The following is a 27,730-nucleotide window of genomic DNA, read 5'->3' as shown; positions in this document are numbered from 1 at the left end:
TCAACAACCACTTCCCTCCTTTTTTGGAGTTGTTCACGGTTCATTTCGAGCACTTTGTCGCGTGGTGGCCTGTAGGAGTCGTCATATGTCAGGGAAGGGGTGCAGCAGCAACAACGTGATGCAGGCGCGCCGGGCGGTGGAACAGCTGCGGGTGGAGGCCGGCATGGAGAGGATCAAGGTCAGTTTCAGCATTGCGAGGGTTGAATTTCTAGTTACTAGCGATGATCCAGATGAAGCATATTTAGTATAGTGTGTATGAAAGGGCCCTTTCATACACACTATACTAAATATGCTTCATCTGCTTCAGTTAACAGCACGGTCTTGAGAATGTCCTTCTGGACAATCTGCCAGGTGTAAATTATTAAATGTCTGCTGGTCAATTAATCTTGTGACGCTTCACCATGTCATTGTACAAGTAGTTGTTCAAAACCAGAATGAAGCAAACTTTTGCAGTCTGCTAATCCCATACGCCTGTTGCTTTGGGGGATCGTGTGGTTTGGGTGGTTGGGACCCTTGACCCCAGCAGATCTCTATAGCAGCAGCGCAACTGGTGCAGTACTGCGAAGAGCACGGTCGCGGTGACCCCCTCCTCACGGGTGTCGCTACCTCTGCCAACCCCTTCAAGGAAAAGAAGTCCTGCGTGTTGCTGTAAGAGCCCACTTGGATCTGCATCCTCCAGCTCCACGCCATCCACACACACACCCACCCGCACCCAACCTTCTCCTCTGAACAGGTACAAGCAAATTGGAAAACTTTCTTAGGGCTGGAAATCAGCACTTTGTTACTGAGAAGAAACTTAAAGCACTTGTTTTCTACACACAGCGGTATTTATTATACACACACACACAGTCTGAACCACTTGTCCCACACAGGGTCGCGGGGTGCGGAGCCTAACCCGGCAACACAGGGCGAAAAGGCTGGAGGGGGAGGGGACACACCCAGGACGGGACGCCAGTCCATCACAAGGCACCCCAAGCGGGACTCGAACCGCAGACCCACCGGAGAGCAGGACCCGGTCCAACCCACCGCGCCACCACGCCCCCCTGTGGTATTTATTATAGTTACTGAATAAATACATCATGTAAAGTCACACATTTTAAATTCTTACTGGTAAATAATTTAGAAAAGAAAAAAGTATGGTGAATTACTGAGTTTATATGCATACAAACTTTTACGATGCTTTTAAACGGTGACTGTGTGTTTTATCTTTAACCACTTTTCTGTGCACAGCATAAAAATATTCAAATACAGGTCATGTACTACAGTGAATCATGTACATGCATGTAAATATATAGCTTTAAATAACGGCTAAACTGTTCCAGGAAAAATGGTGCTGAAAAATACTAATCATTTGAAGCCAAACCAGTAAATTGTTCATTTGATCACATTAGTTCATGCAACTGTTTGAATGTGTATTTGTGCACACAATACTTTAATATCTTGAGATATTGCATCAATACAGTTTAAGATTTTTTTTTCCCCCCGTTACAGTGATGTGAAAATATCACAAGGAAATTTCTAAGAAACATTAAAAATGTGTAAACTGCAGAGATTTATTAGCTATTACTTAAATATAATGTACTGGGGTCTGTGACATTATACAAATAGGGGGTCACAAAAACACACCAGCATTACCAAAATAATCAATTTGTTACATACCAAACTGTAGCAGTTGAAACCACAAAATACCAAGAAAACTGGAAAGCGCAGGACAAGGTCCTACATGACGGAAAATTATAACAATAACCACCCTTAGAGAGAAAAAACCCAATTTGAATCCAGTCAAAACCCTGGCAAAAATCTGCAATAGTTTTTCCCTTTAATTAATAGATCAGAATTTAAGTAATCATTTTTCACAGTGATTTCTAAAACTGTTTTTCATTGACTGATCCTTTTCTGTATTGTTTAACTGTAAAATTATCAGTTTTGCTCTTCTTTGACACGTTTATAATTTAAAAACTTGTTTGCTTTCTACGTGCCACTCCTTGTACCCCATTCCAGACAGTTTAAAACTGGTGGAACAGGAGCCCAGCCCATGACGCGCAAAGTGACTCCACACTTCTCCTCTCGCCTCTCACCCCCTCCTGTTGCTCTTAAAACAGTGAGAAACCTGTTAAAGTTTTCCCAACTGTGTATCAGTTTTTACATGCATAAATGGCAAAACATTTACCTTTCCACTGAAAATTCATTAATAATATTCTCCCCACTTTCACATAACAAACTGTTAGTCAAGCTCATTTAAAGATGATTTCATTTTGATTATAAATCCTGTTGTAGAATAAATAGCAGAAGAAATAATGGCAGAATAGGCAATACAGTAGGAAATGAGCTGACAAAATGAGAAACTGATTTTAACTTTATTTCACATTTACATTCACAGCTCACTAAATGATAAAAACCCACGTGTATTAATTACATAATATGAGTAAACTGTTTGACATACGTGAATGTTACAAAAAAAAAATTAAAAGCAAGTGTTTTGATATCTTGGAATCCATTTGAAATCAATCAAGACCCTCAGTCACCACGGAGCACTGATGGTGAGGCCGATGAAGGGTAGGAGGGCCTGCTGAAACACTCGAGACTAAACCCTATTTGTTCTTCCTTCTACCTCATGCATAGTTCGACTTTTTACAAAATGGGCCCATTTCCTTTAATCTCGTTTAAACTGTTCTATCATCCGATTCATCGAATCTTTATTTTTCTTTACTAAAAAAGGGCGCACCCAAGGTAATGTCATACCCAACAGTAAGACGGAGCACTCTTCTACTTGAAAGCTTAAAGCAAACACGGACAAGCACAGTCATTCGTTTGCTTTCCTTAACTGCTTGTCCAAGTCAGGGTCATGGTGGTCTGGAGCCTATACTAGCAGTATGGAGTGCAATGCTAAGTGGTGCACACCCTGGTTGGGATATCAGTCTGTCACAAGGTGAGCACAAATGCACTCATTCACTTCCACTAAGGACAACTTAGACTCACCAAGCAACCAGAAACCCTTGTCTTTGGACTGTAGGGGGGAACCCATGGAAACTCCATATAGAATAAGGCAGATTTAAACCTGCCCCCAAACACTGCTGCCCTCTGCACCACTGTGCCACCTGGACAGAAGCTGTGTTTTTCACAAATATTTTCTTGCATTACAATCACGCAAGACATGTCACACGTCTTTCGCAGCAGCACAATGTTTAGCTAAATAAACAAACCTTGCAAAAAAATAAAGCAGAACTTATGTGGATTAGCAGTATAATTACTCTGAGTCAGTATAAAAATTGCCCTTCAGGTAGATATCTTACAATGGTCCCAGATAAATGCAGCGAACATAAAATTATTTAGTTATATGTGCAATATTTTGAGTCTTACAGGAAAAAAAAAACTTCTTTAAGTGATTTAGTAACTGAAATGAACAAAAATGACACAAAAATATAATTTAGAATTGAAAAAACTAATTTATTAATGCAATGTTTCAGTGATTTGCTAAATATAACCCAATTTTAAAACATTTGCATAGTTGATTAGTTTCATTATGACTTTTTCTTCTTATGTATCATATATAGGTAGACTTTAAATCTACTGTACATTGCACTTTGAATGCCACATAGTACAAATACATAAGCATAGACATCTAAGAATTTCCCTGGATTTCCTACAACATACTGCTGCTCAGTGTAGAACTGTCCAATAAGGTCAAGTTACTGATATTCAGACATTTTAAAAATGAACTTAAATTCTGAAGGAAATGTTCTACAATTATTACATATATCGAAACATAAAATGAAATTATTATAAATTATCGGGTTATTAGTTACAAAATTTCATTATAAATACCTGTTTTATATAAACTAATAACAGTAAACTATGGTAGAACATAAACAACATCTTTTAATGAGACAATGAAAACTCAAACTTAATGAAAATGTGAAAAACAGTGTCGCCGAACATATGAACTGAGAGTAAGGAGTAGGGACTGAGAGAGGGTGACACATGTCGGAATCGCTTCATTTTTTACCAATTTTGCAGTACAGGGTCATGGAAACAACCATTGCGGAGATCTGGAGAGATGACAGAAAACAAACAAAAACGAGTGAGAGAGGAGCAGCCACACACGACGACACGAAAAGACGCGCACAAAAGTTGAAAGTGATCTATAAAACCACCGCATGAGAAAAATGTGCTGTTAATCTCACTCCTTCTCATATGCAGTTCTTGTAAAAAATGATAAAGAACATGAAATGCACGGCGACTGTGCACGGGGTAGACGCATCCAGAAGAGGACTTGAATACCTCAAGAGCTGCAATTCCTAAAGCCACGGCTATCAGGATAACAGAGTTCTTTTCGACTAGGGTCACAAATTTCTGGAAACATCCTGGGATTGTCTACGAAAGAGCAAAAGTGCACAAAATATTTAGGCACGATGGAGGGGTGTGGAAAGAAAAAAAAAATCTGTATATGCTAAAGTGCTTATGGATAAAGGACAGCTGGTAGCGTAGTGGGTAGCACTACTGCCTTTAGACTCAAAGGTCACAGGTTTGATCCCACCTCTGGCTGTACTACCCTTAAGCAAGGTACTTACTCTAATTACTACCAGTAAAATCACTCAGCTGTTTAAATGGGTAAATGATTGTAAGTGTGTAATAATTATGATCTTAACATTGTAAGTTGCTTTAGAGAAAAGCATCAGCTAAATGCAAGTAAAGTTTCCACATGAGTTAGAATCTGAGGCTGAAAAATAGAGAAAACAGAAAGGATGGTTGGTGACCATGAAGAAGCTCTTCATGCTTGAGAGGAAAGAGCAGCACTTTTCAAAAGGATGGTTCAGCACATAAGCAAAATACGGGCAGGAACGACGCGTTTCAGGTTTGCGCCGAGCGCGCGAAAGAGCCGTACCGAGTTGGCGGCATTTTGGTAAGTGCAGGGGAAGGCTGTGCAGCACAGCTCGGGGTACGTGTTGTTTTTGTTATAAAACGGGGAACTGGTGAAGTCGGTGAAGTTGTTGAATCCGCAGCATTTCAGCTAGGAGGGACACAAGACACGGGAAAGAAAACATCTGTAAAAAACATTAAGGAACAATCATCTTCAGTAAGGAGCCCAAAGACATGCTGTTCAGGTTCCCCCATAGTGTGTGAGTGACAGAGAGAGTGTGTTCCACTGATGTATGGATGAGTGACCCAGTGTAAGTAGTGTATCTAGCAGGGTAAGTCACCGTGGTGAATAAGGCGTGTGGGCTGATAACACTACATACAGTTCACTGGAAGTCGCTTTGGAGAAAAATGTCTGCTAAATAAATAAATGTAAATGTATGTAAATGTAAGATGACAGCCGATCTCACCGTCAGTCCCCCCCCCCCCATGAAAATGCATTTTGCATGTGGATGTCACCAGGAACTAGGCATGCAACATGAGCTGAAATAAAATGAAGCTCAGGGCAAAACTTGCAGTGGGGCTGGTATACAGTATCATTTAGGGTTTCCTCCCACTTACCACAGCTCTTCCTAACCCTTCCCCATGCAGCGAGTCTGAGGTTACAGCGTACCGTAGCCATTGTGAGGTTCCAAGGTCCGGTCACATCGTTATTCGCTCCATAGTCCTTCTTGATACTGCCAACAGCAGCAGCCCCCAGCATGCTGATCACATTCTGCGCCTGACATGCGAAGTTCTTGTCAAACTGTCGGTCCTTCAAGCTGTTCGCGTGCGTCACCGAGCCAGAATAAATGCTACTTACGCTACAGACGTACAACTGCGTACTGTAGCATCCGTTAGACTCACCTCTACCTCCTCTTGCCGTTTCCACAAATACGACTTTGGATGACGGATATGCGCAAGCTGACGAAATGTGAACGTAAATAAATGGCGTGTCTTTGTAGAGCGTACTCACCAGGGGCCTAAAGGCGAGGATTATCACGGCTGCAGCCACCTCGGCTATGAAGACGATCAACACGATGACGAAAAACTGAGGAAAATGACGGGAGGGGGGGGTAAAGTCCAAAATGGTAACTAGCACAAATACCTCCATAAGCTATTATCCATCTAAATATAATTAAATGTTAATATTGCTAACCACATGTTTACTCTTCACACACTCCTGTGCATCACTCACATTCTTGAATAAGTTCAAGATGGCAGGAAAAAAAAAAAAAAAAATCCTCCTGAGAGTTTGGCCGATTATGGCATTTAAATATTCAAAGTGATAAGTTAACAAATATTGGTATGAATGGGGGGGGTGTGGTGGTGCAGCGGGTTTGGCTGGGTCCTGCTCTCTGGTTCGAGTCCCACATGAGGTGCCTTGTGATGGACTGGCATCCCACCCTGGGTGTGTCCCCTACCCGTTCGCCCTTGCGCCCCATGTTGCCGGGTTAGGCTCTGGTTCGCCGTGACCCTGCTTGGGACAAGCGGTTTCAGCCAGTGTGTGTGTGTTGGTATGAATTACCGGACATGATTTCCCTAAAGAGCTGTATTCCTAAGTGATTTTTCAATTCGCTATCAATGGAGAAAATATTGTTACATTGTCAGTATAAATGATAACTTCTGTACACGTGGGATATGTCACTGTGGTGGTGCCTTTGCCTTGCTGTGCTGACGCTGTGCCCCTACGATGCTGTGTGGGACTGTGTGGGACTCTGGATAACTCACCATCAGCAGCAAACACTTGCTCTCCCTCACGGCCCCACAGCAGCCCAGGAAGCCCAGGATGAGCAGCACCCCACCGACGGCAATCAGCAGGTAGCCTACGTTGACAATTTGATCCAGGCCTGCTGGGCTGTTCTTGATGGTGCCCAGGAGACCCAGAAGTGACCCACTGTCCACCTTGACCCACACACCCACAGCGAGGATACCAGCACCCGCCAGCTTTACGAAAAAGGAGGGAAAAATCAGAGCGAGGTGGTGGGGATTATTAAACTGTGCCCCTATCTTCATGTATACAAATTCCATTCCCATTTACTAAAAGTCACCTACTGATCATCCCTCACTGCTTCTGCATAATAGTTACAGACAGAGTAAAATGCTGCTGAGTGATTACTGACATATCTAACTTGCACTGCAATATAACAGCCCCGAAAGAATCGGCCTCTTCCAAACTCCTTTAAATTTTTAAGGATGGCTACGTGACTTACAAAGATGATGCTGTTGAAGATAAACATCATAACTTTGAGACATCCGAAGCAACCCATGACTGTAACTCCTCTTTCACACCTAAAACAAAAGAAAAATCCAGCGTCTGAAATTCGGAGATGAAACAGATGTGAGGAAACGTCACGCCGGAGACCTGTCTTGTCGCTTGATTTCATTCATAATATTTCATTTAAGAGGTATGCACATTATAGACAGACAGGATTAATTAATAAGGGTACATTTTTACCGAGTTGTCTTGTCCGTGCCATCACGTGTAGTATTGTACGACACGAAGATTGAAGACACAAACCAATGGACCCTACACTTGCTACATGCACACAACACGCACTGGGACCCACAAAGGGATCTTCAGGATTGCAGTTACTTTGGTGAAACATTTTGCATTTTGTTGTACGGAATGGATATGCAGCTGTAGTCATTTTGTCCAGAATTCCTCATGTGTGAAAAAACGAAACTGCATTTCGCCTTTAATGGCCGACTCCTTTTCAGTAAATTCGTTAAATTCCTTTATTTAGAAACGAGTTGATCTCGTAATCTAGTAACTAGGTGACACATTAACAAAGCCGCTGCAGATGGTCTCTGTGGTCCTTTAGCCACTACACTCCCTGTGCCCTACCTCACCCACCCATGACCATTCCACCCTGGAATCGGGCTGAAACAAAATCCCCTGTAGCTGCTCCAGGAACACTACCCCAGTATCTACTATTCATAAACGTTTCGATCACACCCGGTACCTCTCCCATAATGTTACCTTGTAAACCCTCCCCGCTTACTCAACTCCGCAAATGGAGAACTCGCTCCAAATCGCAGCGATACGAAGCTGGCGGAAGAGACTGCCAGATTGCCTTTCATCAAATACTGCCTGAAATTGATATTTAAAAATAAAGCCAATGTAAAACACGTCAAGTGCGAGGCAAAAACATTCAAATAATGCGGCGGTGTGGTCAGGTACAGTCGCAGGTGCTGTGGGCTCTGATGGTGAACCCACTGGAGGTAAAACCGTGATCAATGTGTGCTTCTCCAGGTGTATCGGGCCACCAAAATGCTCTAACCTGTCGTGGGATTGCACTCTCGCAGCTACCCCCAACCTGGGTCTTCCAACTGTTTAATGAGTTGGCTCTGTCACTTGGTTGGGCTACAGGTCTTCAAATTTTATTTATTTCCTGAAAAACAGGTCAAGCGACTAAATATAGAATTATTTTTATGAAGAGGAAAGGTCAAGCAAACATGGCTTTTTTAAGGACTCCCGCTTGGTACCTCTGCTGCATCACTTTGAAAGGATGCTCTAGTTAACACCAACCAGCCAATGTCTACAACCACTTGTCCCGAGCGGGGTCGCGGCAAACCGAAGCCTATCCCGGAAGCACGGGGCGCAAGGTCGAAGGGGGAGGACACACCCTGGACAGGGCGCCAGCCCGCTCCAAGGCACCCCAAGCAGGACTCGAACCCCAGACCCGCACACAGCAGGCACTGGCCAGACCCGCCATGCTACCGCACCCCCTCTAATTAAGACAAAACGTTTAAGATAGATAGATAGACAAACAAACAAGCAAACAAGCAAACAAACAAACCAACCAAGACGATTAACCAAAATAATTTCAAGATAACAGTAAGTAAATGCAGCGCACAAGGGAACAATGAAGAGGAAGTGGTGGACATACAAGAAACCACACTTGACTTACACTGGGGCGTGTGCATGAAACACCTGATACACTTCAGGAAAGTTACCTGCATCACAGAGTGTTTTTGTTTGGGGAGTAAACAAACGTAGGGGACATCTCCTATTTAACACTCATAATATCTCCCTAAGAGATCATTAAAATTTGACGGCTCCCATTATTTAGCCAAAGCCTTTCTCTATAGCGAATTACTAATTTTTATTCTACTTCCGATGACTTACCCATTTATAGGGCAAAGCAATTTAGGGCCATGTAAAAAATCGTGCGTACTTCCGAAAAATATCCAGGGCGTGTCAAAATTCTCCAAAACACAAGTTAGTGACACATGGAAGGCGTACGAGGCACAGCGACCGCTCAGCTAAGAGGTTTTGCCCATCTTACTTAATTGTCCTCAGGTTTCCCCTTCTGAATCCACACGCCTAATCCAAAAAAAGGCAACAGAACTTCCTCGTTGGCGAAAACGGGAATTGAGGGCCTGGTGCAATTGACGTCTCTCACTTGGTGCCCCATAAACTCTCACACACACAAACACAGAAGGGCTATACTCTTCAAAAGTACTGCCCATCTGAACTACCAGTCTAAACGAAGTCGGTTACGCAGGTCCGAAATCTTTCGGAACTCAAACAGTAATTTTACCAGCAGCTTAATAGACTCGAGAATCGGCAGTTCCGAACGGATGTCCACGCTATTTGAGACATCGATCTCAATTTGAGATCCTACCAGTATCAATAACTTGTTCCACCGAAAACTACCAAAGAAACAGATTGACTGGATTTTTTTTAGAGGAGCTCATCGTTTGAAGACCAAGCTAGATTTACGTACTGCAAAATATATCTATGTATTTTGCAGTATGTAAATATATCTGAATATATTTAAAGCCAAATTATAGGAGTTAAATCATTTCGACTAATGAAAAAATGGCAGCATACTCCAAGTAAGCAGGACATTTGACCGTGATTATGAGAATAAACATTTTCTCTCAAAATACAGGCAAATTAGTGGGGAAAACAATCTCTGGTGTTTAGCTACTCCAAGACAACAAGGTGTGTCTCATGGGAAGCGATTGATAGAAAAAAAAAAAACCAAAAAAACAGAAGCCAAGCCCAAAGAATGGGGCCAGTTTAGTCATGTTCCCTCACAAAGAGATGTGTCCCATTCATGAATTGAAGGAAAGGGGGGGGAAGGGGAAGAAAAAAAAAAAAAAAAAAAAAATCAGCACACTAAACTGTTATTTCTCAGCAGGTTTCGGATAAGGAGAAAACACCGGTCGCAATAATCGTGCCTTGTTTCATTTCGATGGCTATGGGGATTACAAAGGTGTGAGAGTAGGATTCTCTTACCCGCGCCTAGGCGATGCAGTTGGCAGCTGGATCGGTAGGTTGCGTCGCACTGGTGGGGACTGCGTTTGTTTTCCGCACTTGGTCCGTGCTCCTCTTGCCTCTCCGGCCGCCTCTCCTCCGCACAGATTAGATATAAACAAGGCGAGAGGGAGGGGACGCGGGCAAACCGGTGGCAGCGTTTCGTTACCAAGGCAGGGACGTCTTCCCTGTGGAACAAGTTTCAGGGAACAAAGGGGAGGAAGGTTCTCCGCAGTCACGGTGACGTTAAAGACATTCACACACACCTGCACATTCATGCACAAAGGCACACGCACTTCAGCACCCCCGCTGCTGCTGTGTCTCGGGCCACCGAAATGGAAACCCTACCCCATCCGAATACGGAACGCGGCATTTGGTGTACGATCATAACTGGTGAAGAGCACAGACCGAAGTGAAGAGGAGCGTTAATGCTGGGAACGCTTGCCGCTGTCGCGCGCACTCACACGAACACACACTTTTCTTACAAGAGACCGTCATCAACATTCGAGTCACTGTTGACACAGAGACCCGGTGCGGTGGCTGTTGTCACTATTGCAGATATTTTACCAGTAAAATCAGTCACTCAAATTAAGATACAGGTGTCACACAATGGGGGACGTGCAATCCCTGCCACTCCCTCACCTGAAACAGCAGGTGGACACACAATAAATGGAATTTTATGGTTATAAATATATATATATATGCATATACAAAGCAGACATGTATGGAGGAGAGTTATACATAGTCGGGTTTTACAAAACAGAATCTTTGCCAGTTATTTAATAATAGTAAAAGCACTTAGTCACCCCCCAAACATCATACTTTTCTTCTTTTCATCGACGAACTCGAAGCAGAGGATTGAATCCATTCTTTATTGCGCAATTTTTCATTTAGCATTATTTGCACAAACTGAAATTTATCTCACATTCAGTATTTCTAAGGAAACAAAAAGACCCCATTGCTGAATCGGCGCGTCCTTTTCACATGTCCAGAATGTATTTTCCGCTAGGGATAACAAGAAAAAAAAATTAAACTATTTTCTGTACACATAGGGAAATTGAAAGGGGGGAGGGCGTACAAACCTACCTTCCAGAGAGAAAAGCAACTCTTCCATTTGTGTTTGTACACCACGTTTGTGTGTGTGTGTGTGGTTTTTCTTTGTTTTTTTAATGGTTTACTCTGCTTTTCATAATAGGAAAGAGGTAAAAAGAAGTCCAAAATGTATGCAGCGGAGAAAGAGGCTCACAAAAGCACTGAGCGGCGCGCAAAACGGTCCCTTTCTCGGCAAACAATTGACCCATTCTATAGCCTAGAGCGATATTAGAACGGAACAGCTTAACTCGTATTTCTACAGTGTGCGAAATACCGATGCACCAAATAACTCGTTCCCTCCCACACGGCTTGTGTTACACGCGGAATGCCCGCACGCTCCTTCCTCGTTCAACAGTGCAGTATTAACCGTAGTATCGTCCGCTCGGGTTAAGCAGAATGCATAGCTCAAGGAAGAGTCCTTCGTGGAACAGCCTCGCCTTCCCGACGAAGCGAAACGAGAATCTTGGCTTTGCCTCTGAGATTTTTAAATATTATAAGTGAGAAATGGCGGCTCTCGTGATTCACTTCGACAAAAAAACAAACAAGACAGGCAAAATGAATTGTGCAGAACCATTCATGTACAATATAAAGGGAGTACAATACAGTGCAGCATTTCAAAGGACCACACTTCCACGAACGCTCGAAATACAGCATCCAGCACAGGGTCTGGCAAGGTCTGAATTTCTGTCATACTGAAGAGCGAACGGAACGTTCTCTTATTCGCTTTGCTATGAACATACTTATTCAGTCCGGAGGGGGTTGCGAATGGAAGCGTTCGCAGTTGTTACGCAGTCCGTCACTTCCCTTCCGTTACGCAGAGAACGCTCCTGTTCTCCCGCTTCCTTCCCACCTGCCTCCGCAGCCCCATCCTTCAGGATGCCTGCTTGTCTGGGTGACTTTTCAGCTTGTGGAACTTAACGCTGTCCAGCTTCTCGAACCTCTTGCCACAGTGTTCACAGGTGAAGTTATACTGGGCCTCGGAGGTGTGCTTCTTCATGTGCCAGTTGAGCGACGCCCGCTGGCGGCACTGATACCCACAGATCTCACACCTGTGGCATGTGCAAAACGGGGTATGGAAATACTCAGATCAAGACTACGGACAAGACCAGATTAGATTCACTGAAATATTTTCAAAAATCTCTCTCCCTGTGAGCTGTGTCTGAATTTCAGATAATTCACATGTAATTCAAAAGCACCTTGTCAATACCTTATGTCCTCTGGGTGGTCACTAGTTCAAAATGCCTACGCTCCTTTATTATGAGCTGACCGAGTTTACCTTATTTCGCTCTATTCATGTCAGACCTTTGGGGAGAGCACACATTTTGTAAAAAGAAGACGCAAACACACTCACTGCAGAGGTGTCTCTCCTGTGTGGGTTCGCCGGTGAACCTCCAAGTGATTTTTGCGCTTGAAAGATTTCCCACACGTTTCACAGATGAAGTCCCGAACCCCTGAAGAAGGAATGAGAGAGGGGTTAATGGGACTATGAGAATGAGAGAATGAGAAAACACTGCAGAGGTTTTTTGGGAGTCGTTAATTCGGCTTCTGCTAGCTCGTTCCGGTGACCTTCGCCGATGAGCAATGGAAGACACTCATTCTGGAGCAACAGGTTAAATACCAGCGAATGGAACTTCACGCTGTGATTTGTTGACCTGCTGCTGTGACAGAAGCGAATGAGAGGTCAGGGCCCACGTAAGAATGACACGACGAGTTCGGCGCGCAGCTCAGACGGGAAGATGGCGGTGACGGTTTCATTTATAGCGAACCTGAGTGAATGATCATGTGGCGGTGCAGGTGATTAGAGAGGTAGAATTTCTTCCCACAACCAGGATGAGGGCAAACCTTGGTCCTGCCTTTCCTGTGGACCAGATTCACGTGATTCTGTAACGCAAACAAAGGCAAACCGCAGAAGGCAGATGAGCGAATGAGACAAATGAGGAGTACAGGCCAGAGGACAGAAGAGATCAGAGTAGGTTTGTCTCCAGCTTCACCTGGAAGCTGCTGATGGCCACATAGACCTGGCTGCAACCTTCATAGGGGCAGTGGAACATCTTCAGCATGCCGTCGGCCTCGATTACCGGACCTCTGCGGTTCCTCCTCGACCTCAGAGAGCGGGGGGGAGAGCGGACGAAAGCCACGTTAGACAGCGAGACGGTAAGAGGTGAACCGGCCGCATCAACAATACCTTCCAGGTTCAAGGATTTATTTATTTAAAATGCGGGAAACGATGTGATTTAGAAGCTGAACGTGCAACAAAATGCAACACGAAGCCGTGTGCAAACGCATAAAAGTACAATTTAAATCATTCGTATGTGGATTTGAATGGAACCGTTTGCTAGGCAAACAAATCGATGTTTAAAAAAAAATGTCCACTTTGAGCCCTTCCAGTGTGAGTGTACCAAGACCTACATTTACCAAACAAATTCCACTAATAAGGCTTCCACTCATCTTCTGAAGCTCAAAACTTTTTTTCAACCACTTACTTCAGATCCCCCTTTACAGAGGTCCTCTTACCTGGCCAGACCCCTCTGAATCTCCTTCCCGCAGGCCGCATTGGCGCTGTGTGTGTCTGCGCTCGGCTGGAGGACCTGTTTTTCGCCGAGCTCTGATGGGAAAGGTACGCACACCCAGCGTAAGAAGCAAAACGACAGAACGCACAGTATAGCAGCTGGGTAAAAATTACCTCTGCTTATAAAAAGTAAGACCGCGTTCACTTCCGGAGAGTCACGTTATAATTAGGGAGCGCGCTAATAATAACTAAAAAGGTAAGTATACTTCAGCAGTAGGTGACGCCCCGCAGAACACAGCCCGTACCTCGGATGGCGTCCGTCTCTGGGACAGGTGACCTCTGCTCCGAGTCTGGCGGGCACACGTGATTGTAGGCCACACCTTCAATGACCGTGCAGGTAACCTCCTCTCCAACAGCTCCTCCCACGTTCAGCTGAATGCCTTCAGAAGCCAGGGCCTCATAGCCAGGCCCTGTGATGATGATCACCTTGGTTACAGATAAAAAAAAAAAAAAAAAAAGGGCAAAAAAAAAAAAAGAGACTTAAAACCCAAGACCAGAACCTTCATTTCTACGAGTGCAAGTGGAAAACAGGACAGTGGACTCGCCTGCGATCCTTCCAAAGCCCCTCTTCCATTTGGTATCTGGCAACTGGCGACAACGGTCTGAAGAGTCTGAGATTCGTACAGCTCCCCTTGGCCTGAAACTTGCATCGGCGGCGGAGCGTGTGGGGGGCGGGGCTGAGGACTGCCACCACGGGCCATACTGTCCGCTACCACAGAGGCGTCTCCGTTTTTGTCCAGCCGGTCCATAACGGCAGCCGTCACCACAGCGCATTCAAAGCCTTCGCCCCCCTCTCTGCCTTTCGGTCCCCCCCCGGACACCGCCGCGTCCATGTTTCCACCCAGCGCTGCCAAGCACGGCCCCTCGCTTTCCGTTCCGTGACCTTGTCCTTTGTCCCCCTGCAAGACCACCTCCATTTCCCAGAGAGCCTGGTCTTCTGCGGAGTGGCCCGACGTAGCGTCCCTCTGGCAAACGGGGGACCCAGGAACTTGCCCGAGAGCGGCAGCCTTCTCCACGTGATTCAAAGCCACATCAGCGTCCCCCAGCCTGGTCTCCTCCAGGTCCTCCCCCACATCTGTCAAAAGAGCGACGGCGAGAAAACCGCTGACAACTCGACACAAGTTTCTTCGTGCTTTTACGAACACGCCGCATAAAAGCGCAACGTGACAGTGCAGAAATAAGGCGCGCGGCGGGAAAGCAACATAGCATTAAATGTCGTAAATCCAGGGATTACGACCCTTGTTCCTCACTGGAAACAATCCATTAATGAATAACCAAATTGTTCCTTAAGGACCAAAACTAAAGAGAGACAAAAAGTGCCAAGGTCTTCGTACCGTAGCACTGCCTGGAAATCTCCGCTCCTCTCTTCCTCCTCGTCCTGCTCACGGCGCCTCCCGGCACCTCGGCGCACGCCGCGTTCTCGCCGCTGCCGCCAAGCTCCCCTTCAGCGTCCGACTCATAGGCAGCTTCTGCCGGCACGGAGAGGTGCTGCACGAAGGTGTGGCCCGCGTGGCAGCGCCAGAGCACAGAGGTAGGGAGGCCAAGTGCCAACTCTGGGGCCTGCAGCTGCGGCTCATGAGGACAAGTCTGCCCGTGGTCCTTGTACCAGTCCACCAGGCTCCGGAGGCCGGTCACCTCGTGTCTCTTCCCTACGGCAGAGCGGTGAGGCTCAGTGAACGCAGAGCTCATGGGTAAACGCGTTTTGTACGAGGAGACAGAGGAAAACAAAGCTGATCCTTCTCAACACGGACAACAAGCCAAGGCTTTTTTCCCCCACTCGCAGAGAGCAGTGGCAGCAGGTTCGCTCCACTAACCGTCACACGGGCCAGCGTTTAACCTTACTTTTCCGACCAAATTTAACAGTCTCCAAGAACAGATCTTCAGCAAGTCCACAACAGCCTTTTGCATTCACTCCTACTATGAGGTAAGGAAGAGGCCTTTCCACTCACTTTTCTGTTTGACACATAATTCTGAACTGGGCTTCTTCCTAAAAAAACATGAAAAGGAGACATCAAGAACAGATTAAGGGTGTCCGAAGTCCGATCACACATTTCACTGACATCACACAGCCGCTTAAGATTTATTTAACGTGACAGCTTAGGAATATTACAGACGTTCGAGAAACGAAAAGAGCCACAGAAGGGTCTTTCCTGACACCTGAACCCGTAGCCTTAGCAAATACATTCTCCTGTAACCCTCTCTTTTTTTTTTTTAATGAATCACCAGATATTAAAAAAAAAAAAAACAATGTAAAGGGTGGCACGGGCACCACAGCGAGCATCACTAATGCCTTATAAACAGTGGCTTTGGACATAGGTTCGAATCCAGCCCAGGCTGTGTGGTGCTTGCACGTGTTTCAGTGGGTTTCCACCTGGTGCTCTGGTTTCCTCCCACAGCCCAAAGACGCATTTCAGGTGGACCGGTGGCTTTAAATTACCCTCGGCCACCGCGCGTTTGTGCGAGCGAGCCGCGATGGTCTAGTGGCGGTCTAGGAAGAACACCTTCTCCATCCAGCACTGGCACAGCCACAGCCCGGACAAGCTGTCGCTGAGAACGAATGAGAGAGAGGCTGCAGTACGAGGAAGGGGTTGCAACACTCAGACTGGAAATAAGTGCTATATTCTTTAGCCTTTCCACAGCAGTCCACGATGACGCGCACGGTGGCGCAGCTACGGCTTCAGTCGCTCACGGTGATTACACACTGCACTTATTCAGCAAGGTACGTTACCGTGCTAGTTCAGCTCTAGTACCGCAATCTGGGGTAACTACGCTAGACTGCAGGAGTGTCATTTGGAGCAGCAACCGTGAGACGGCACGGCGGCTGCTCGGAGCACTCTCTAGCCACTACGCCCCCTGCTGGCAGCTCCGTTCGAGCGCAGCCGGCCGCACGTGTCATCTCATCATGAGCGCCACGTGACGCTCTCGCGAACGCACCCGTGTCCCTGCTGCTGCTGCTTGTGCCTGTGCTGGAACGCCTCTCCGTAGGTGGCGTCCAGCAGGATGAGGTACTCCGCGAGTCCTGCGTCGCTCAGGCCGCTCCGCCGCCGCAGCTCGCTCCACACCTTGTGCGACTCGCCCAGGTACACGCGCCTCACGTCGTACTTCTTGCGCGACTCCAGCCGCCTCTTGGCTCGGTCCGTGTCCGTGAGTCGCGGACGGCCCCTGCAGCGCCTAAAAATGGCCGCGATCTGCTCTCCCGCTTCCCTGCCGTCCACAGCGGCCGCTTCCTTCGCGTACGCGTCCGCCATCACGACAGCAGCGTTCTGTCGTTGTCGTTGTCCTTGTTGTTGTTGTTGTTGTTGTTGTTGTTGCTACCGGAGTCGGCCATAGACTTCTCATTGACCTCACCGGAAGTTGATTGTTGGCTCAAGCGTTCACCATGCATGGTGTGTTTGTGGCAGTGAGTTTCGCATCAAGCGCTGCGAAAATTGAGAAGAGAGAATATTTTACGGTGTTTTGAAAGCAGTAAACCAGGGCTTTCGCCCTTTTCAATCACACTACCCGACGAACGTTAAATTCACTCTGCTCAGCAATACAGTAGCACTCGTTTTGTTCAATGCCTTGTCCTCAAGCTCGACGCGCAGCCGGTGGCCATGGCTGCTCAGACTGACTGCCACAAACACGACAGTGATGACGTTTCCATCGCCGTCGAGACACGAGAAAATTCGTCACTGGAAAGAGACGAGGGCGTGTCGGCGTAGCGACGCGTTCGGTGGACGTTGAGCGCGCGGGAGGTGCAACCTGTACAGCGCGGCACCTGAAACAGCGACCGTCATACTCAGGCTATCGTACTACATCTGTTACACGGGATAAAAGTGTTTCTGCTGCGGGCATGGCGCACGTATTAGCGCTCGCCTTGCAGCAGCGCAGCAGGCAGTCGCAGTGTGTGCGACCCTCGCCCGTTCCGCGCGCCGCCTCCTCCTGCGTGGTGACGGGCGCGCGCTGCAGCCCTAAGACGCCGCTGATGTTCCTGGCCGCGATCACCGCAACCTCCGAGTTGGGCCTCAAAGTGCTTTTTCTGAGTCCGAGTCCGGTTCCGAGTCTCCCGGGCCCGGTGCAGGAGGCTCTGGCCAAGCTGAGCCCCGAAGCGCTTAAGGTAAAACACACGCTCAGCTGTACGCGCGCCACACCGGTTGGGGCTCGACCCTGTCACGTGACCTACCGGTTACCGGACGGGACGCTACCGGGCGGACGGGACGGGCCTTGTTAAGTACTGGCTGGTGGGAGAAGGATTTTTCCGAACGTGATCGGGGGTAGTGGATCACTGTGAACTAGGATGGGTGTGTTTTGTACACTAAATGTCAAAGAATTGATATCGGTCTTCACGTTTTCTCCTTCATAAATGCAAATTAAAGGGAAAAAGGTGAAAGGAAAGAAGTTTGCATAGCAAACCTACTTAAATTTCATATTTTACTGGAGCATTTCAGACACAATGGGTACTGCAGCAGGCTTTAATATGTCCTGTTTTCTGGTGCCTCCCACAGAATGCTGTCCAGTGTGTCCCTTTGTGTCACTTGTTGGTCCAATGTTGGAATTGTGGAATTAATGGTTCTTAAAGCCTTTGTTGTTCTTTTACTTCGCTGGAGCAGAAAATGCAGTTCAGGTACCCCGGGTCACTGGAGGAGCTCCTGCACGAGGTCGCCTCTTTGCACGAATCGCCATCCCGAGGCGCATCCCCTCCATCCTTGGTCATCCTAGACAGGATGGAGCATTACCTTAGACCTGGGAGAGATGGCGTGTTGCAGCAGGACAGAGCGGCTGCTGCACATATTTCTGCTCTGCTGCTTGACACCGCAGCCTTCTTGACACAAAAGCTGGAGGAAAGAGGAGAAGCTGCTCTTTCCTGTCAGGTTATCGTCGCTTTTGATCCGGAGTGGGAAGGACGGACTTCTGGAGACCTAACAACTGCCGACCCTATTTTAACCATCGTTGATCGTTACTTCCCCTTGCGGTGTACCTTATCCCAGGATGAGCGTTGTGCCCCGCTGCAGGCTGCTGCTAAGACAGAGGAGGTGTGGCAGATTTGCTTTTCTAGACTGGGGGTCACTACGCCCTGTTCTACAAACACCGAAGATTCGGGTCTTGGACAGCTCTGGAGGTTGGTCGTGTGCCAGGATGGCGCGATGAATTTCTCTGTTGTCAGCTCCTAGACTTCGTTGAGAGAGTTCCTTGTTTCGGGTTTAATCATCCGAAATACGTGCTTAATTTCTTTAAATATATTTGTCAAAAGTTAAATTTGTTTTATTTCAACACCTATGAATAGAAACCTAATAAAATGAAAGGCTCTCAGAAGTTTACATTTAACTGATGCTTTTTTCTCCAAAGCAACTAACAATGTTAATCTACCTGCAATTATTTACCTATTTGTACAGCTGGGTAATGTTACCAGGGTAAGTACCTAGGGGTACTACAGCCAGAGGTGGGGATCAAACCTATGACATTTGGGTCCAAAGGCAGCAGCTCTAACCGCTACGCTACCAGCTGTCCTTATATAGAAGTATATGATAAAACATCAGTCTTTTTACTGCAGTATAAGCTTGTGACTCTGTGAATGGTGGCCTCAGAGCACTTGCAGCACTTTCATATAGCGATAATAGGATCATTTGTCAGGTGCCCGAAATGCTTTGTGTACTGAGGGCGCAGTACTTTATAGAGAAACCTGGCACTGAGGGTTCATATTCTCTTAAGGGTAGTGGGATTCTGGAGTAATGTTGTACATGCCTTTCGCTGTGGGTGACCTTTTTTTTTTTAAAAAAAAAAAAAAAAACTTGAGAAGCATCATACCAGGAAGTTGTGCAAGGCTGTTCTCAAGTGTACGTGCTCATGGTTACTGAGTTGCTGTGCCACCGTGCACCCCGTAACTAACCCTGAGTTTGTTCTTGAAGATCCTTAGGTATTGATGAAGATTCGTAGCTGTGAGTGCCAAACATCCATGTGTCGTTGTCAGGCTGGGGTTAGCTAGTGACCACCTTCATATTTATTTCAACACCTATTTCTAACTGCATTGTTTAAATTGCTGAGTATCTGACACTTAAACCCTAGGTCGCCTCCACAGGGGTATAGTTGCTCTACCACTCCAGCATACAGGCACCACTCCTTGTGCAATTCTTTTTCTACACTTGTTTCGTTAAGCTCTACTTGCAGAGTTGCAGAAAGCTTTCTGCTCATGAGTCAGGAGTCAATTCCCAGTTTTCCCACACTTGAAGGCTTGAGCCTGGACCACAGGACCACATTGCTAGCTCAAAGGTAAGAGCATTTTAATCATCTCTTCTAGGATTTGTTTTAGAGGGTTCAAAATACACCCAAAAGGCACCAGAAGAGGGATCCTCCCTACTGCTCAGTGATGTCAAAAAAGGGGAATGTGGTTGAACTGAAGAGGTCTTCTATTCAACTTTAAGTGTAGCACTTTAACTGTTAGCCCATACAGCGAATCACATCCAGACTGCTCCCTTCAGCTCTGTTGTTGTAAGTTAGATACCACAGAGGACCTTCGTCAAGAATTTAAACGGCAGACCTCCGTGACACAAATCCATCCCACTCATCTCCTGCGCTTCAAGCACTGCTTTGTGTTAGAGATGCCACAAAGGAAGGAGCTAACTTTGACATATTGGTATGTAGTGCTATAAGATATGTAATGCTGGATTTGAATGCAAAGTCATCTTGCCAAAGGTCTAGCACTTTGGAAAGACTTTAGTGTTTGGGATTCTAAAATGCAGGAAGCCAGTCTGAATGCCACCTGCAGGTTTCAAACTTTAGTCTTTTCTTCAAAAATGCAGTGTACTGTTCTCCCTGCGTGTTGTGCACCCAGTACGTTAACGCAGTTTAACAGCAAGCCAAACTCGATTCTCACGAGCCAGGATTATGAGCGTCTTGCTCCTTTATTGTCTCCAAATGTGAAAATGCGAGTGAAACTATAATAAACAGAAACAGTAAAGGAAACTTAGTCTAATTACAACAATCGTCATAATAACTAGTTAAATCGTTTGCCGATAGCACACTTAGCATGACACAGCGCGAACTCACAGCATGACACAGCGCGAACTCACACACGCGTTTTACAAGACAGTAACGTGGAGTTACGGCTGAATAAACAGAGTTTACATTACAAAGGTCAAACTTAAAAGCACGTAAACATTTTAGCCAATGTCTGCAAGAACTTCACAACTTACAGTTATTGCTTCCACGGGCGTAGGAAAGCACACAGAACTCAAGACGCTTCCACTATGCCTATCGCGACAGTAGCGCATCATGGAAATAGCGCATGTGCACAAATTGCGTATAACTTACGGAAATAAAGGTTCCGCTCAACAAAGCAATTAATCACATGAACTAAACAGATCTGCGGGCAGAACACTCCCCGTCTGGCATGACTAATGCCACTAAATTTAAGCTGTTTTCTCCCTGTCCTTTTCAATCCCGTTCTTCCCAGTCATTTTCCAGCAGGAGGACGACGTCGGAGATGGGCCGCAGGTAAGTCTTCGAGGTGCCCTGAGATGATGTCCGTACTTCAACTGTGCGGACCTTTCCATCGCTGCTTGGAGAGGTTGACGTGACCAGAGCCATTGGCCACTCATTCCTAGGCGCTTGACTTTGGTGTAACAGCACAATGTCCCCAGGTTGCAGGTTCCGATGCGTTCTGTGCCACTTGCGTCTTGAATGGAGCGTGCTTAGGTATTCGTTTCTCCAACGGCCCCAGAATTCGTTCGCAAGCGCTTGCACTTGCCTCCACTGGCCTTTCAGGAGATCTTTTCCAGTGAAGATTCCTGGTGGAGCATGTAGGCCTGGCTTTTGAGTTAGGAGCATGGCAGGGGATAGCAGAACTGGTGAGGAGGGATCCGATGAGATGGGGACCAGCGGCCTTGCGTTGATTATTGCTGAGGTCTCTGCCATCAGGGTACACAGAACCTCATGTGTCAGGTGAGTGCGTTTGTTTTGTAAAAGCATAGAGTCTAATATTCTGCGTGTCACCCCAATCATACGCTCCCACACTCCCCCCATGTGGGAGGCGTGCGGGGGATTGAACTTCCATGTGCAGCCGTTGCTGTGGAGATACTTCAGGATGCTGGTCTGCCTCTCATCAAGACACCCCATGCCCAGTTCCGCGCTGGCAGCGACGAAGTTAGTCCCCCTGTCTGACCTAAGCTGCTTTGCGGGGCCTCTAACTGCAAAGAATCTCCGCAATGCATTGATACAGCTGGTGGCATCCATAGACTCTATAACTTCGATGTGTACTCCCCTGGTACTCATACATGTGAACAGAATGGCCCACCTTTTGCTTTGCGCTGCACCTCCACGAGTGCGTCGAGTGACCACCGACCATGGTCCAAATATGTCCAGCCCCACGTACGTGAAGGGTGGAGATGTGTTGAGCCGCTCCGGAGGGAGGTCAGCCATCTTTTGCACTTCTACCTTCCCCCTGAGCTTTCGGCATATTACACAGCGATGAAGGATAGAACTCACCAGCCTCTTGCCAGCAACAATCCACAGTCCAGCCGCTCTGATGGCCCCTTCTGTGAACTGACGCCCCTGGTGTTTCACTTCCATGTGGTGGTGTTTCACAAGCAGCTTGGTAACATGGCTATTCTTTGAGAGAATGATTGGGTTTTTTACCTCTGATTCAAGGGAAGCATGTCTGAGACGCCCTCCGACCCTCAGGAGGCCATCACTGATGTAGGGGTCAAGGGTCAGGATTGGACTTGAATTAGGGACTTCTGTGTTTGCTTGAAGAGCAGCATATTCGTTCAGATATGTGTCTCTTTGAACAGACTCTAGTATGAGCCTCCTGGCTGCTTCGAGTTCTCCAGGAGTGCGAGGCCTGCTACATTGATGCCATCCTTTACACATGTGCTGCGATGTGTCGGTGGAGCCTGACTTGTGGGAACGTGCCTGATGTATCAAGAGGGAAACAGCTCTCAACAAGGAGTTCCATGTGGAAAAATGCTGGAATCTTTCAGAGCCAAGTCGCTTAGCTTCGATGTGGGTAGCGAGAGCCGTTACTTGCGGTCTGACGTCCACGTCCATTTCAGGGTCTATCAGTTCAAAGTGCTCGTGCTTCTCTGGCTTTGGAGGCTTATAGAGGAAGTCAGGTCCCTTGAACCACATTGTGTTCATGAGCTGTGATGCAGCCACAGATCTGGTGGCTAAGTCAGCTGGGTTCTCTTCTGAAGGGACGTAATGCCACTGCTCAGGGGACGTTGACTGGCGTATGCGATTCACGCGATTGTGTACGTAGACAAAGAATCGCTTTGAGTCATTACAGATGTATCCGAGGACCACCCTGCTGTCGCAGTAGAATTGTACAGCGTCCGGCTTGTGGTCCAGTTCGTCTAAGATCAGCTCCGCTATCTCAACCGCCAGGACGGCCCCACAAAGCTCAAGGCGTGGGATTGTGGGCTCTGGCTGCGGTGATAGTTTTGCCTTTCCCAGGACAAATCCAACTTCACAACGGCCATCTTCAGTGACAGCTCTTAGATAAGCTACTGCCCCTATGGCCCAGTTTGAGGCATCGGAAAAAAGACACAGTTCCGTGTACATAGGTCTTGAGAGTGACTTGGGTATATAGCAGCGAGGCACGTGGAGGCTGCTTAGCTCCTCGAGTGACGATTTCCACACTTCCCATTTGCTCATCTTTTCATCTGGCAGAGGAGCATCCCAATCCTGAACTCCACTGGACAGCTCCCGCAACAGCAATCTGCCTCTGATCGTCACTGGTGCTGCCAGACCCAAGGGGTCAAAGATGCTGTTGACGACTGATAGCACCCCACGACGGGTGTAAGGCTTGTCAGTGACAGCTACTTTAAAGGTGAACATATCTGTGCTGATGTCCCAGCATAGGCCTAGGCTCCTTTGGGCCGGCAGAGTCTCATCATCTAGACCCAGGTCTTGGATGCCTGAGGCCAGTTCTTCTGGTTTGAAGGCTTTCATCACGGTGATGCTGTTTGATGCGATTTTGTGCAGCTTCAGGTTAGACTCTGCAAGTGATGCACAAGTACGCTTCAGTAGGTCTATAGCTGTAGACTCTGTAGGAAGGGATATGAGCCCATCGTCCACATAGAAGTGTCTTTCAACAAAGTGCCTTGTGTCAGCTCCATACTTTGGTTCTCCTTTCTGAGCAGCTCGCCGCAGACCGTAGATAGCAACCGCCGGGGATGGGCTATTGCCAAAGACATGCACTCGCATGCGATATTCTTCTATCTCTTTGGATAGGTCATTGTCTTTATGCCATAGGAATCTCAGGTAGTCTCTGTGGTCGTGCTTTACCAGGAATCCATAAAACATCTGTTGGATATCAGCAGTGACTGCGATGAGATCCTTCCTAAACCGTAACAGCACACCCAGGAGAGTATTGTTCAGATCGGGGCCTGCAAGCAGCACTGAGTTGAGGGAGACACCGTGTTGTTGGGCGCTTGAGTCAAACACGACTCGTATCTGCCCTGGCTTCTGCGGATGGTACACCCCGAAAATGGGCAGGTACCAACATTCTTGCTTCTCATGGATGGGCGGTGCCTTCTCTGCATGTTTGTTCTCGAAGAGCTTTTCCATGAAGGAGGAAAACTGTTGCTTCATCTCCGCGTTTTTGCTCAGAGTGCGTCTTAAAGACCCAAGGCGGGACAGTGCTTGCTCTCTGTTGTTCGGGAGTGGGGGACGAGGTGACTTGAACGGTAAGGGAGCCACCCAATTGTTCTTTTCATCCTGATGGACTTCTTTCTCCATAATCTTTAGAAAGATCTCATCCTCGAAGGACATGGCACATTTGTTGTCATTGTCTGTACGCTGAAAGACCATAAGCCCGAGCTTGTCTTCAGGTTGCATAGGTTTTGACGTGGATGTAGAGAGACCATACCTGCGCTCCCCGCCGTAGCACGGTTTTTCCTTTACCCTGATGCTGTTATGACAAGGAGTGAGGAGAGACGGGCGTCCGTTCTGTAGGATGTGGGTTCTGAAGATACTCAGAGTTGGTTTATGAGCATTGTCAATACACACGTCACCTACAATTGCCCAGCCTAAGTCTAGACGCTGAGCAAAGGGTGCATTGTGTGGTCCATTGAGTTGCTCTCGCACCTTGTGCACACGTATCATGTCTCTCCCTAGCAGGATCATCATCTGCGCGTCAGGATCTAGCTTGGGAATGTGGGGAGCAATGTGCCTTAGGTGAGCGTGTGCGAGAGCGACCTCTGGAGTTGGAATCTCAGATCTATTGGTCATTATCTCATTGCACTCAATGAGTGGTGGAAGGTCCATGCACACACCTCCATTCACTGCTTCAATTTGAAAGCCTACCGCCTTTCTTCCAGTCATCTCCGTGGTGCCTGCGCATGTCTTCATCAGGTATGGTGACAGGTTGCTCTCAACCCGGAACAGGTGGAAAAATTCAGAGCGGGCCAGCGAGCGGTTACTCTGATCGTCAATGATGACATACATTTTGATGGAGTGCTCCGGTTGACCCCGGGGGAAGACACGCACCAGGCACACCTTTGAGCAGGACCGCATGAGGCTGCCCTTTCCGCAGACCTTGGTGCATCGTGATGTCACCTCAAGTGGAGGACTGCCTCGTGCTTCTGCGTCTGGTTCTAGAGTGGTCAGTGAAGCAGGAGGTTGGGAGGTGAGAGGGTGCATTGCAGAGCAGTGTCTTTCGCTCTCACACTCGCCGCATTTCAACGTCGCTTGACAATCCTTGGCCTGGTGCCTTGGAGAGCAGCACTTAAAACAGCGTTTGTGTTCCTTTAGGATGCTTTTTCGTTCCTGCAATGTTTTCATTCTGAATAACCTACATTTTTCCAAAGGATGAGTTTTCTTGTGCACAGGGCAGTATCGGGCTAGATCATTGTCTCCTCTCTCAGCCTCTGTAGTGCTTGTGGAGTCTGCGTCAACTGTGGCAGACACGTCTGTCTTTTGCACAGATATAGCAGTCTTGAATCCGCTGTGCTTTGACTGAGTTCTCTCACCTTTGTTATAAGACTGACCGCTGCCAGACAAGGTGAAACTTGGGTCATTTCTAGCCTTAGCTTGGTCATGGACAAAGTCAACAAAAAATGAAAAAGGAGGAAAAGTTACTCTGTGCTGTTCCTTGTATAGTGAGCCGGTGAAGAGCCATTTGTCTTGCAGGGCTGGAGGCAACTTTTCCACTATGGGCTTTATCCCACGAGGAGTATCGAGGTAGGCCAGGCCAGGAAGATAGCCATCATTTTTAGCTGCGAGCAGCTCCATGAGAAGATCGCTGAGCTCTCTCAGTTTTGTGTTGTCCTTAGCTGACAGACGGGGGAAACTATCCAATCTTTTAAATAGGGCATTTTCCACTATTTCTGGTGTAGCATAGCATTCCCGAAGTCTCCCAGGACAAATGGAGGGCAGCTCTGGGGTCAGTAACATAAACGGCACGGATCCTTCTCACATGCTCAGATGACTCTTTACCCAGCCATTTCACGAGAAGGTCCAACTCTTCGCTATATGTGAGCCCCAAGCCCTGTGTCGCGTTGAGGAATGAGGACTGCCATGCTCTGAAGTTCTCTGGCGTGTCATCGAATTTGGAGAGACCAGTGGTCACTAATTCTCTGCGTGCTAGGAACTTGGCAAAGTCTAACATGGTTGAAGTGTTAGCATGAGAAGGATGCTGACCATGTTCTCTGCGTGGGTAATCCGATGGTCGTGAAGTAAGTATGCGTTCAGTTGCACATGCGTGCTGATCTGCTGAGGGTCTGAAGAGATTGAGCGGAGGCTTCTCCTCTGCAGCTACAGGTGTTGTTTGCTGAGTATCATTGTTCGCAGCGTGCCGGATTTCATCGTGATGCGATAAAGCAGGAGTCTGAGTACTGACCTGTGACCGGTGCCGCACATATTCTTCCGTGCGCTGCTGAATCACTTGTGGCGAGACAGCGCTCCTCACACTTTGCATGTCATCATTTCCCATAGCTGCGGCTGCTTCTAAGATTTCAGCGTTTACTCGCGCAGCTTCCGCTTCCTTTTCAATCTCCAATGCTTCTAATTCTAGATCTAGCCTAGCTCTCTGCTTTTTTATTTCTAGCTGTCTTTTAGCATAAGCCACCTTGGTAAGAGCTGCTTCAGCTGAGGCTCTAGCCTTGGCAGCAGCCTCCATGATAGATGACTCGGAAGAAGATGAGCGCTTAGAGCTCGCTCTTGATGCTGCATGGACTGAAGAGTTGGGTGAAGATGGACGCTGCATGCTTGCGTTCCTGTATTCTTTCCTTGCACCCACCGCTGGTATAACTTTTCACTGTACTGTTCTCCCTGCGTGTTGTGCACACCCAGTACGTTAACGCAGTTTAACAGCAAGCCAAACTCGATTCTCACGAGCCAGGATTATGAGCGTCTTGCTCCTTTATTGTCTCCAAATGTGAAAATGCGAGTGAAACTATAATAAACAGAAACAGTAAAGGAAACTTAGTCTAATTACAACAATCGTCATAATAACTAGTTAAATCGTTTGCCGATAGCACACTTAGCATGACACAGCGCGAACTCACAGCATGACACAGCGCGAACTCACACACGCGTTTTACAAGACAGTAACGTGGAGTTACGGCTGAATAAACAGAGTTTACATTACAAAGGTCAAACTTAAAAGCACGTAAACATTTTAGCCAATGTCTGCAAGAACTTCACAACTTACAGTTATTGCTTCCACGGGCGTAGGAAAGCACACAGAACTCAAGACGCTTCCACTATGCCTATCGCGACAGTAGCGCATCATGGAAATAGCGCATGTGCACAAATTGCGTATAACTTACGGAAATAAAGGTTCCGCTCAACAAAGCAATTAATCACATGAACTAAACAGATCTGCGGGCAGAACATGCAGTGTCCAGCTTGTTTATAACAACTGCCTTCTCACAATTTGATAACTCATGGACTCAAAAGTTGCTGCAGTTCAAAAAAATGTTTTTTAA

General features: G+C 47.1%; 4 protein-coding genes across 4 annotated transcripts; 2 read left to right on the top strand and 2 right to left on the bottom strand.

Annotated features, from left to right (window-relative positions):
- Positions 1-85: 85 nt before the first annotated feature.
- Positions 86-908, top strand: LOC108926098 (guanine nucleotide-binding protein G(I)/G(S)/G(O) subunit gamma-12-like). The gene is made up of 3 exons (XM_018738581.2): positions 86-178; positions 527-733; positions 873-908. Exons 1-2 carry the CDS (start codon positions 86-88, stop codon positions 650-652), a joined length of 219 nt encoding a protein of 72 aa, XP_018594097.2. The 3' UTR covers positions 653-733; positions 873-908.
- A 2,562-nt stretch (positions 909-3,470) lies between these two features.
- Positions 3,471-11,235, bottom strand: tspan34b (tetraspanin 34b). Its single transcript, XM_018738663.2, has 8 exons — positions 10,148-11,235; positions 7,110-7,188; positions 6,628-6,843; positions 5,873-5,947; positions 5,531-5,638; positions 4,886-5,011; positions 4,282-4,374; positions 3,471-4,049 (listed from the first exon to the last, which is right to left on the bottom strand). Exons 1-8 carry the CDS (start codon positions 10,441-10,443, stop codon positions 3,996-3,998), a joined length of 1,047 nt encoding a protein of 348 aa, XP_018594179.2. The 5' UTR covers positions 10,444-11,235; the 3' UTR covers positions 3,471-3,995.
- An 80-nt stretch (positions 11,236-11,315) lies between these two features.
- On the bottom strand, positions 11,316-17,216 carry znf653 (zinc finger protein 653). Its single transcript, XM_018738662.2, has 10 exons — positions 16,761-17,216; positions 15,776-15,813; positions 15,161-15,475; positions 14,372-14,901; positions 14,072-14,252; positions 13,772-13,862; positions 13,249-13,360; positions 13,024-13,138; positions 12,609-12,708; positions 11,316-12,306 (listed from the first exon to the last, which is right to left on the bottom strand). Exons 1-10 carry the CDS (start codon positions 17,072-17,074, stop codon positions 12,129-12,131), a joined length of 1,974 nt encoding a protein of 657 aa, XP_018594178.2. The 5' UTR covers positions 17,075-17,216; the 3' UTR covers positions 11,316-12,128.
- A 280-nt stretch (positions 17,217-17,496) lies between these two features.
- swsap1 (SWIM-type zinc finger 7 associated protein 1) lies at positions 17,497-19,170 on the top strand. Its single transcript, XM_018738664.2, has 2 exons — positions 17,497-17,922; positions 18,416-19,170. The coding sequence occupies exons 1-2, from the start codon at positions 17,659-17,661 to the stop codon at positions 18,974-18,976; spliced, it is 825 nt and encodes a 274-aa protein (XP_018594180.2). The 5' UTR covers positions 17,497-17,658; the 3' UTR covers positions 18,977-19,170.
- Positions 19,171-27,730: the final 8,560 nt, after the last annotated feature.

The sequence above is a fragment of the Scleropages formosus genome, chromosome 3, assembly GCF_900964775.1.
Source record: "Scleropages formosus chromosome 3, fSclFor1.1, whole genome shotgun sequence".
NCBI classification, from domain to species: Eukaryota; Metazoa; Chordata; class Actinopteri; order Osteoglossiformes; family Osteoglossidae; genus Scleropages; species Scleropages formosus.
This window is presented reverse-complemented; position numbering and strand designations above follow the sequence as displayed.